The 12,429-nt window shown below is 35.1% G+C and overlaps 1 protein-coding gene across 2 annotated transcripts in view; it reads right to left on the minus strand.

Moving 5' to 3' along the window:
• Window positions 1-779: 779 nt before the first annotated feature.
• The window catches only part of LOC117419323 (COMM domain-containing protein 10-like), a 53,016-nt gene continuing 41,366 nt past the window's right edge, over window positions 780-12,429 (minus strand). Inside the window, exons 6-7 of one of the 2 annotated variants that reach the window (XM_034903352.2) lie at window positions 1,321-1,380; window positions 780-1,249 (exon numbers count right to left, since the gene is read on the minus strand). In XM_034903352.2, the coding sequence (XP_034759243.1) occupies window positions 1,226-1,249; window positions 1,321-1,380 (84 nt within the window). In that variant the 3' untranslated portion in view covers window positions 780-1,225. The remainder of the gene's footprint in view (window positions 1,250-1,320; window positions 1,381-12,429) is intronic. The other variant, XM_034903347.2, reaches the window with a different exon arrangement.

A 12,429-nucleotide genomic window follows, 5' to 3' on the forward strand; every position in this document is an offset into this window, starting at 1 on the left:
TTTATGACGACATTCTTGTCTTGCGTTTAATCTATTGTTATGAGATTGTAGGGACATTAGACCTAAAATGGAGGTGAATAATGACTCATTTTCTAAATAAATATCGAATGTCTGAAATTCTTTGTTAATTGGAGAACTGTTTTGGTTGATTTAGTAGACCAGGTAGTAACAAGATGAGTAACTTGAGCTTCAGCCCCATTTATAAATGGCTTTAGTTGGCCTTAAATCATTAGAAGACAACACCCCACCTCCAGCTGTACAACACCTGGTTGCCAACAACAGAGCTTGGTCAGTGGTTAGTAATAATGGATAATAATGTGTACCCTCCCCTTTCCCATGCCACAATGTTATTTCTATCAAACGGATGTGTCAAAGAACAATTACGAGAAAACTAAAACCTAGACGTAAGAAATAATACCCCTGAAAGAAAGAAATAGCACCATTCTTCTTCTAAATTGCTATCTTTACAGACCCCAGGAATGCTGGAAATCAGCAGGCTATATGATGACCCAGAAGGATTACAAACAATGCAATTTTATTACCAGAAGAAATGCACTTTTCCTGAAGCAATGCTTCAGATCACATGACAAACAATTAAGTACAAATGCCATGAGGTTTATAACACTTAGCTAACTAACCATGACTGAATTTACTATGCATAATCAAGCAAAAAATACAAAAGTGTAATATTGATAAAGGAATACAGATTTTTTTAACAAAAAACAAACCAGAAAAACTGGGTCAACATTATTATGTATTAAGAATGATCGACACAATAATTCAAGTATTTATTTATTTTAAAAAATCTAAAACAAAGTGTGACTTGTATGAAAATGTCAATGTGAAAGGAGCTTGTGGGTCAGTCAGTTCAATGCAGCTTAAAACAGTTTGGGCTGATACCACATTAGCACACAAAAAGATACAAACATGAAATCATGACACGCATTTCCAATACATTTTCTGTGTTGTATAGTAGTTTGCAATTGGTGAAAACATTGGGTTTGAGACAGAAATGAAGATAAGGTCTGAAAAAAGGAAGAAACACTACAGTTGAATTCTCACACTATGATAAAGGTTGTTACTTCCATTTCTTAAGATAAAGGTTATATTCAGCATATGTGTTCTTCCAGGTCTTCAATTAATAACATCACACAGTCACAAATTAATTGCTCAGATCAATTTTAATGACATCATGTGAGAGAGTCCAGCTGTGCTTGTATAGTTTCTAGCTGCAAGATAAAATCACATTCTATAATTAAACAATAAACAGAATGACATCATTTTTAGGGGAATTATTGAAGAATAAAAGCCATTACCAACCTTGTTGTAAAAGTCAAGAAGTTCCTCATGGCTAAACTCCACAAACATTTTCTCAGAGTTCTAGAAGGGGGGGAAAGAGAAATCACATTTAGAATATCATATATATATATATATATATGATATTTGCATTTCAAAACTTAGTTGTCTTCAATCTTTCAATTAAGTTCCCTCAGATCTGCCTCATAGAGTTCTAAAAACAAATGCAGACACTTCTTTCCACTGTTGAAACCTGTTATTAAAATAGATTCTGCTGCAAGTTATTTACAAACCGCACAAACAAAAATTTATTAGTAGACAGATTTTTATAGGAAGTTCACATCCTACCACATTGACCACTACTGAAGCAGCCAGATACCAAGACGACAGACATGTATTTTCTTCCATGGAGTAGCAGGGATACTTTAATTTCCACCAGACATATTCCCTTTCTTTTTATCATTTCCAATTGTGCCTTGGTTGTAAAAGGCATGTTGTCCCTTAAAATCTTTTTCAAATAACTGTTTATAGGAAATATATTTTTAAAACTACTAATGTTCCTATTCAAAGAGCTTTTGCCAATGAATCAATACGTCTTTCTACAGAATTTCCCTTAAGATTAATATATTTGTAACTCATTTGAACAGCATTAAACAAAGATATGAAGAGCACGGCCAATGGTGCACTGCCGCTTGGGGTCTGGTCGGAACTGTAATAAGGATAAGGACATGTTGGGCCAAATTAGCTATAAGGACAATTTTGGGGCATTACATTATCAATTTGCATAATGCATTCTGAGGACAAATATAATCTAATCATCTAGATGAACGAGATTTGTTAGGAACTCGGCAGTCTTTTAAACACAGTTGCCTGCAGCTACTTGAGGCTGAATAAAACAGCAGTGTAATTTGCTCACCAATCAGATTTCACTTTCTAAAATACAGGTATGTAGATGCAGTACATAATATAGAATATTTAAAAGATCTATGACTGTCCTACAGTATTTTATATATATATATATATATATATTCCTTTGAAAGCCTCGAATCAGCTTTATCATAACTAGTTCTTCAGGTTAAAGACGGTATAATCCCAATCTATAAGCAAATGTAACCATTACTGGACATATGGAATGTTTAACGCAGGTCTTGGGAAGTTACTGAAACAACATATTTAAAATGCAGTTTATTAAAACCATCAACTGCTTCCTTCTCAAATCACCATGCAACTGACAAGCTATGAATTAACCTTCAATATTGCACATACTGATGGCTCTACCATGGTACTCAAATTGACAGCCTTTGACAGCTCTTGGTGAAGCACAGAAGCTGCTGTTCTTTGTCCAAGGCTTGGGTTCATGCTTTCTTTGTTACAAAAGGAAAAGGGTTAAAAAAGCTTTCAATGCAAAGACAGCCACAGTCCTGACAGGCTTGACATTTCTAGGTAAACATGACGAGGCAACGCCAAAGCCCACCAATGAAGACAAGAGTCAGGGAATAACAAGACTAATATAATATTTATAATGATTTTTTCCCCTTCTTACTATTACCTGCCATGAACCTCTAAAAAGCAATAAAGGCACCAAATATTTTGCACATCATACCCAAGCCGGTGAGCAACTTTGTATATAACTTATGACTCATGGTCGTGTAATCCTACACCCTTAAACTGGGGTATCAATAACAGAGTATGGTTTTTAATTTTAAAGTAAAATGCTGTCACATTACTCAAGGTTTTCTCAAGGAACAGCAGACCCTCATTACGGATTTAAAGCAGCTGGGTATTCAGCTGGTTAGGGGTGTTTCATTTAGACAAGGAACACAGAATCTACTAAGGAGAAAAACCACAGTACACCCTTTCTTATCTCAGGCTTCACAAAATATTTTCCCTCTGCTAAGCCAAAAGAGTATAAATGCATTTTAAATCACAGACAAGAGGAGGCCAATGTGTGGCCTAAATGTTTTATTGAAACTTTTTTTGTTCTCCTTACCTGGACATTTAAAGCACTGGTACAGCTGTTGAGGTTTGAAATTCTACAGAACATTTGAAATTCTCACTCACAATATGCTTATACATGGATGTTTTTTAAGGTTGAAATCAATAAATAAAAAAATATAACAAGAGTCTGATCTCTATAAAGGTTTAGGTTTTTCTTCATAATCTAAGGACACAATCCCAAGTATTGACCCCTACCCCTTCACTACCTCACACACCAATAGAATAGAGCGACACCTGCTGGGACAGACAGGGCAGTTGCAATTATTCCACACAGCTAATACCCATCAGGGCCTCCTCTCGGTTCAGCATTGCTTCCTGGCACGATCGTATCTCTCCCAAGTGGACCATCCTCCACACTACTCCAACATCTAAGGACTTGCCACATTCTCATTCCCTTTGTCTTAGTAATTCTTTGAAGAGCTGAGTCACTTCCCCTTAAAAATATACCAGAAAATGTGTGTGTCTCAGAAGATTGGAACTAGGATACAAAGCCTATCATTAGACCAGAAGTAGTTTTCAGTTTCTGAATATTGTGAGTGTTATGTGAAAGACATTTAAATGGTTTCAGTGCATACAAGCCCCTTTTGGTCCAATTGTCTACCTGAGCCATAATAATAGTAGTCATAATACCATATGCTTGATATAGTGTCCAGTCAACCCTTATTCATATTAGCACCCAGATTTACTGGCCAATGGTTAAAAAGCCCCATCCCCCCACCCACTCATTTTGTGGAAATATTTTAAAATATTATGTTACTTTCAAAATGTATTTTACCAAAGCAAATCAAGCCTGCAAACAACCTTGTCTTCTTCAATAGGTTAAAAAAAAAAAAAAAGTCCATGTCTCAGCCTTCCCATTTCATTAGCCTTATCTTTGTTTTTCATCTCTGGACTGATATGGCTACCATTTCATCTAGTGAATATATATATTATAAATCTATATCTATATCAGTTTATTTTTGTTAAATGTCCTTATCAAAACAGTTGAAAGCACTGCAATGAATGAATCAATTACAGTATACAATTCTATACAAACTCAGTACAACTCTGTGGCAGGATGGGCCGTGTGGTGTGTGACAAGACCAGGAAGCAGTACACAGAACTCTGAAATGCAGGACTGAAACTGCAGCAGCAGTATGTTTATTAAATACAAACAAAAGACTTAAAAAAAAAAAAAAAAAACACTCTTGAAAACACAAAACAAAAAGACACGCGGGCCGAAACAAAGGGTTCACAAAACAAAATACAAAAAGTCTAATCAAACCTGAGCTCTGTCTCTGTGAGTCTCTCTCCTTCTCTAACCAACCCCTAATGAGCCAAGAGTAGGTCCTTTTATCCTTTGGCTGGAGCCTTAACTACTCATCAATCAAGCAATGACCTCATTAAGGCTCCAGCCACATTCTTCACAAGGTTTTTATGGATGGGGAATTAACCCCATCCTTGCCACAATACACAATTCAAAATAATAATGCATAATACAAATAAATACACTATACACAAATGATAACAACAACAACAACAACAACAACAATAATAATAATAATAATAATAATAATAATAATAATAATAATAATAATAATAATAATAATAATACAGCACACATAAGTAATATAAGTGGTGCTGCATTGATGACTTAACAGTCAACAATTATCACCTACTCTCAAACAGATGCTCTTATCCAAATAACCAGCCTGGTAGAGAGAAGAAAAATAATCACCTGTGTGCTATTATGAGCAAATAGGGTGATAATAATTCTTGTGAAAAACAAAGCCTCACCAGTAGCACAATGTAAGTGGAATGGCAAATCTGCTGTCTGTTTAATGCAGAAACCTAAAATATCCCATAACCTCTATACGGCAGCCATTTGTCAAGTACAGTACTGCATTCACATACAACGTGTTCATTTAAAAATTCTAACTGATGCTGGGCATCAGGGTACCACTAATGTTAACACCAAAAAAAAAAAAAAAAGGGTGCCAGGGTGTGTTTGTAACTGAACTAGTATAGACATAACAGTTTCAAGGGTCAATCTATTTTATTCCAAAATTACTGCACCTTTTACTGTTATTAAAAAGCCATAAAAAGGTGTGTTTTAAGTGTCTTTTTCATTTAGAATTGGTTGAAGATCATCTTCATAAAGCTGAGGAAAACGCTCTTCCACTACAATTATTCTTTTTGATGTGAAAGGTGGGCACGGCAGTCTACGTTAGAGCGATTGCTAGTACTGTTGCTATGGATATAAACCACTGTTAAAGACTTTGGGGGCTACAGTGCAAACTATCATCTGTCCCGTGGTGGTATCTGAATTAATCTCAAGACAGATTTTAAAATTAATAGATATTGTTTTAGATACTGTATGATTGACTTGTACATTTTATACAAGTCAATTTGTATTTCTCAACACATTCTGGTTACAGACATTTAAGAGAGGGAAAGGTAAATATGTCATAAGCAGCTTAGCATACTGATAAGGTAGTAACTTGTTTAGTAAAAAACAATGGAGACAGCTAAATGGGTTTCTCATCTGTTAACTCCATCAACAGTCACAGCAAGATAATCCCAAGAGGTTTTACCAGCAGTTAGCAATACAAAGACCGAAACAGAAAGGAAGAAAAGGTTATTTTGGTCTTTGAGCAAGTGTTGCTCAAATTGCGAAATGGAAAATACCAAACAATTATTATTTTTATTTCTTTTCCCCCAATTTGGAATGTCCAATTATGCTTTTTTTTTCCTTACCATAGCGAGTCCCCACACAGCACAGACGTTCTGAGGGCGTGCGAGCGTCCTCCGATCTCACAAGCCTAAAGCCAGTCGCTTTTACAATCCCACTACCAATCCCGGAGAACAGACACCAGTCCCGTATCTTATCCACTCTGAATGTGCTCGGTGTCTGGCCAGTAGGGTTTGCTGTTGCGTGATGAGGAGAAGCAAGCCCTGCCGGTTTCCCATCCCCCACCCCAGGAGCGTCAGAGCCAATGTGACGCCCACCTACCACGGTCCCCAGCAAAGTTTGGCATCTTTGCACACCCTGGACGTGAACTGGCGCCGTCCAAGCTGTGTGACTCATCCTGCACTCCCAGTGGCAGCGCTTTAACTGGATGAGCCACTCGAGGACCGCCCAGCTTCTTCTGTCTTTGAGTAGAATTTACAATCAAATTGTGAAATGTGGTTTGAGCAAATGCACAGTTCCCAAACAGATTTTGAAGATGCTGCAAATAGCAATTAATTGCGTGGTGTTTAAAATGGGCATCAAGTGAAATCAAAACTTTTTAATACAATATATATTTTTTTATTGAATGAACATAAAATCAGTAAATTATAATTCATAAGATACAGGTCATTGATTCATTATTTATGTATTTAATATTTATGCAGGTAGTAAACCAATTGAGACCATGGCCTAATTTGCAAGGGGGTTGTGGTAAGCAATTTAGGAGGCTAGTGACCTTAAACATTAACCTTCAAGCGAGTTTGAAATAACATTCGTAATGTTCTCGCCTTGTTATTTAGAAAATACAGTATTAGAGGAAAAAACGATCACAATTAAATTGATTGTTTTAGTCATATTATAAGACTACTGTATACACAGTATTTAAACTGCAAAACCAAATGTCAATCCACGTTTGTCTAATCACTGTTTTTTGAAAGAAAGAAAAAAAAAGAAAAGTATGCTTCTTAAACATTTAATATTCTCAGAAATAAGGCTCTGTGTAAATCGCGATTTCACGGGCTGTGCGGAAATCGTGAAATTAACTCAATACCGTGATTTTTACAATATTCTTAAGAAATAAAAAATAAATTATTTCACAATTATTTGTATTTCATACAAAAAAAAGTCTTAAAAGTCTACCATGGCAGTTATGTATTTAAAACACAAACTTGTGCTCTAAAGATTAACATTTAACACTGGTAGCTGAACTACCACTTTTTAGAAAACAGGTTTTGCAGACCCTGATCAGCACCGGACAGTGCCGCACTTGTGGAATAAAGACGGAGATTGCTGTTTGACAGCAAGAAACCCTACTTAAAGGTTTTTATTTGAGATTACATTTTCAAAAGAAACCATACTGAGAGCTCCACTGGGCTAAGCCTTATTTTAAAACATTGTTTTGATTGTTTAGATAATAAGTCAGGTACTATTAAAGTAGTTCAATCAAATTAGATGCATATAAAGAAACCATAGAGAGCTCATTTAAAAAATATATCACAATTTAGATTTATATGAAGTCATTTCTGCTGTACTGAAATTACTTTTTAAAAATATTCGTACAAGTATTTTATCCACTACTTTTCAAGAGTGGACATGGCGACTGATAATTGATATTCCTAATCATCATAACATCCCACTGTAAAGAATACCTTAACTATTTCAGTTGCTTAGTACACTTTTCTAGTAGGCCCCGGTGTCCCTGTCTCTTTTTATTCAGTTTGTTAATATCACTGCTTTCCTGAGCTCACTAAAAAGACTGCATGGGGTGTTGCACAATAGCAATGCATCTAGATCCGGTTCTATTTGTGCATAACAGTCTGGCTTTATGAGTGTCTCAGCACAACAGCTTTTTTTTTTCCCCCATGTCACTGTCATGCATGCGTCAAGCTCAAATATCAGTACCATTTACTCTGACCTTACTGGGGACATGGCTTCTGCAGCGTTGTGTCTGTGTGTGAAAAGTCTTTGCCAGCATGTTAATGAGGGAAATGGGAATGTTGGTAGGAAACAAGAGCTTTGTGTCAAAGAGCACACTCGCGCAGGTCTAGTGTTTGGTCAAAGTATGGTTCAACCCAGCAACAAAAACACATAAAAGCTACAGTTAAAAGCAACAGAACAAATTATTGGTACAATCTATATTGTGGAAACGCTAGCAATGAGAAACACTGAAACTTGCATAAAGACCACTTGCTGGACCAGTAGAATGATGTTTAATAGATGGGTGGTCTTGGCAAGGGGTTATCCAAGGGTTTTATCTTTGTCGCAGCAAAGTTGTATGTCCTGGATATCTTGGGCAACACATGCCAAAAAAACCTCAATGCCTCTTAGTTAAAAATTAAAAGTCAAGAAGATGGCAGTCCTTAAACAAATACCAGATCAGTCTGGAGAGATCTAATTATCTTTCCCTAAGGGATCTAATCATGTTTCTCCAAAATAGTATGTATACTACTGGTGTACTTTCCCTACTGTTTATGAAAGTTGCCAGTGAAATGTACACACAGTTCATGCTAAGCTTAATGTGTCTCTACCAACATCCATGAAATCCCCTAGCACTCTCCCAAAACAGTCAACATAGAAAAATAAGTTACACATTACTTCTAATCACCTGCTTTAAACAGCTGGGAAAGGGCTATTTTATTTCCTCTCCACAACTGAGTTAGCAACAATATAACAGATACAGCATTCAAGGAGCCTCAAGCCATTTGTCTAAAGCAACCTTATTTGGTTTCCACAGAAACCATCCAATTCAAACTGCATCAAGCTTGGATCAGTGTTAATACTGCTACTGCTACTGCGACTGCGACTACGACTACTACTACTACTACTACTACTACTACTATTATTATTATTATTATTATTATTATTATTATTATTATTATTATTATTATTATTATTATTATTATTATTATTATTATTAATAATAATAATAATAATAATAATAATAATAATAATAATAATAATAATAATAATAATCAGTAGAATATGTCTGCCAATAACCTATTGGGATTCCAAATTCCCTTGTCCTCCAATAAAACAACATAATACAGTGTTTGGATAAATAAACTTTCCAAAGGGTCCACTGACAGCACAGTCACAGCAGCCAAATGACTGATTCACTTGTAGTAAGACTTTGAGTGGAAGCAGCACCAAATTATTTATTGAAATTAAAATCTAGGATAAAATAATAATAATAATAATAATAATAATAATAATAATAATAATAATAGTTTATAGTTTTTCAACAATCAAAATGTTCAATCAAACCTAACACCACACATTTTATGCAAAGCAGGTCTGAGTGCTTTTAAACAAGTCTAAGAGTTATCAACCAGAATGAGTCACACGCTTGCAGCCTAATATTCTGTATGGCTGTTTTTTCTTTCAATTCACTATGTTAAAAATCCAAGGATACCTGGTCTCAAGCCGGTCAACATGGTTTATGGATCTATTTTGGCTACTGACATGTATATAGGAATAATATAGTACCAGTACTAGGGACAATAAACTATTTAAACAAACTGGACCACTGCAGATGAGATGAGGTAATGATATACAAAGCTTCTACTGCAAGGGTTGAATAAATATTACTGTATTAGGTAATAATACACAAATACTACACCAATTATACTGAACGGATGAAAACTGTATCAAAAGAAAACTTGAAACAAATAGATTAAAAAGCCAAATAGGATGTACTTGCAAAACTAAGAAAACAAGATCTGTTAAGTCAGTTATTACAGCAACCCATTACCCAAGTGGCACCACTTACAGAAACACAATCATCACTGGAAGACTATGATCCTTAAATAAAACAAGCGCGTAGGCCTTAAAACAAACCCGCCAGGAACTGAATAAACACCATTAATATTGTAGGAAGGATGAACAAAGCAACTCCTGTAATTTAAGCACATGAATCCCAATTAAAACGGAAAACAACGAATGTGTACCGTGTAATCTGAGTAAGGAATGCCACTCCAAAGAGAAGGTTTAGGTTTACATGTGCAGGCGTTTCCTCTTTGCTACAATAACCATCTTCTGTTGTGGCTTAACTATCAAAATTGCACCACACTTTACTTCAGACAACATGCAGCCTACACGTCTGCCTTCAGACAAGCGGAATCTGTTTTAGTTTAGAACAACAAACCACCATTAGTCTGTCTGTCCATGTCCATACAAGAAAAAATATACAGTATAGAGTACAACAAAAACTGTGAGATAGGCTGCTCTAGATTGCTAATGTATTGTCTACATTCAGACTTGTCAGTATAAATCAATTTATAATTGATTTATACTGACAAACTAACAGTGTCAATTTATTAACACTCCCCCTTAAAAACTAAAAGTGATTTCAAAGTAAAATAAGTGTTTTTGATTTGTTTTAGGAGGGCTAACAAATCAATACGTTTGCTCTAATAATAATAATAATAATAATAATTCTAAGTTTTATCACAATAGGGTAAATGTTGTGTAATTCTCGGGATATCGGATTACAAAAAATGGCATAATTAAAAAACATTTTGTGTTGAGATTTTCCAAAACTTTAATATCCACTGAAGAGTCTTGATCCCAAGGTACAATGGATAGCTGTATTTGGCTTCACTTTCAAATAATACTGCACATGCAATTACAACCTGCACTGTCCTCCTTGATTACATTTCTTTTTCAATTCAGCACTTTAGCATGCAGATTATTTCTGATAAGGCACAACTTCAATCAAATTTGAACTTCTACACACACTACCACTTACAGAGCTTTTTTTGTTAATTGAAAGAAAATATTTACTCAAATCAACCCCCAGTCAAAGATAGAAAGCGAATTCCAGTCCATCAATAACCTCTGATCCAGCCTCCTTTATTTTTGTTTAGTTTCCATGACTTCTTGCCTATTGCTTCCTCTAGATCACTGACTCAGTTGTACTGTTCTGTATCTGCTGGTTCTCATCTAGAGGTCATATTTTTTTTTTAACCAGCTCTGTTTTTATATGTCTGGAGAGCATACTCTGTGCTTCCCAAGTGAAGTGGCTCTTTTAAAGTGCTAACCTAGGCCTTTCTTGTGGTGCAAAGCTAGCGATGTCTGAAAGGGCTGGCCACATGACAGACAACAGGACTGTCTCTGGAACTCCTCTGTTTTAAATCAACCATAAAAAAAAAAAAAAAAAAAAAAAAAATCAGAAAGTCAATTTCTATTCTGCTACTGACTCATATTGTGTATCTAATAATCGTTTACAGATTGCCAAATGAGTTGCACCTGTAGATATTACATCAACCTATTAAAGTCTTCAGAAATACTGTAAACAACGCAACCTTGAGGAACTAGGACAGGAAAATCAGAAAACTGCAACGTGATGCCAAGGTATTTAACACCAGTAAAATAAAGGTTGAAGGGAGGAACAAGGGATTATTTAAGCAAGAGAACACATGTGAGAGGGCTTACCGCCTCATGCAGTAAAATGTCCTGAGCTGAAGGCGCGGGCATTTAATATAACGTGAGGGTTCTATTTCTATTAGAAAATGTCTGTGTTAAAAAAAAATAAAAATACATTTAAAGGTTTAGTTTGTTTTTTTCATGGTTTTATGCCACACTAGTTTTAGTTGCTCATGAATACAAACATTTTCCTCAATATTTCATGAGTAATGCAATTTGCTTAGAATGTGTGGTCGTAGCCTCCAGGCTTCATTATCCCAGTTAAAATGGTTAATTAAGAGGCCTTTACAATATTAAAATTGAGTTCCTCAGTATTTTTTCCATAATTTTTTTTTCGAGGCTGTTAATCTCAGGTTTGTGTACTGTATCAAGCTTTAAATTACCAGTAGTAGGCAATATTGCATCATGGGTATTCCCAATAAAAGTGAACATGGTTTGTGATTGTTTTGTTTTTATCTACTTCTTTAAAAAACCTGTAAAAGAATAAAAGTATCAGTAACATTTTTATTTTTTAATTAGGATTTGAGTGCAGGTTTGAGTATATGTGTACATTTTAGCATTTACGGTACCGTTAGGTCCCAATACTAATTTATTAGCCAAGTATAAAACAAAAACAAACCAAAAAAAAAACTAGTTTTGTAACAATAAAACATCTAGTAGCCTTCATGCACTAATGGTGATCGTGCTCTTTGTTCAGTAGTTTATTCACAGTGTGTTCATAAAGTTTATTCAAATACTCCTGTCGTTGTTAGAGAAGCATATTATGATATGCTGAAATAAAACTGCCAAAAGTAATCAGTCTGCCTCCAGTAGTGTGATTTCTACAACTTTCAAACCGTAGACTATAATAAACTATAATATAGTAATATATTTGCTATTATTGTTGTGGTTATATTGCCACTGACTCACCAAATACCATTTTCCATTCTTTTGTTTTTCTTTATTTGCTAAACTAAATTTAAATAGACAGATTGAACTACAGGACAGCGAGGAAGCAACCT

The sequence above is a fragment of the Acipenser ruthenus genome, chromosome 2, assembly GCF_902713425.1.
Source record: "Acipenser ruthenus chromosome 2, fAciRut3.2 maternal haplotype, whole genome shotgun sequence".
NCBI lineage: Eukaryota > Metazoa > Chordata > Actinopteri > Acipenseriformes > Acipenseridae > Acipenser > Acipenser ruthenus.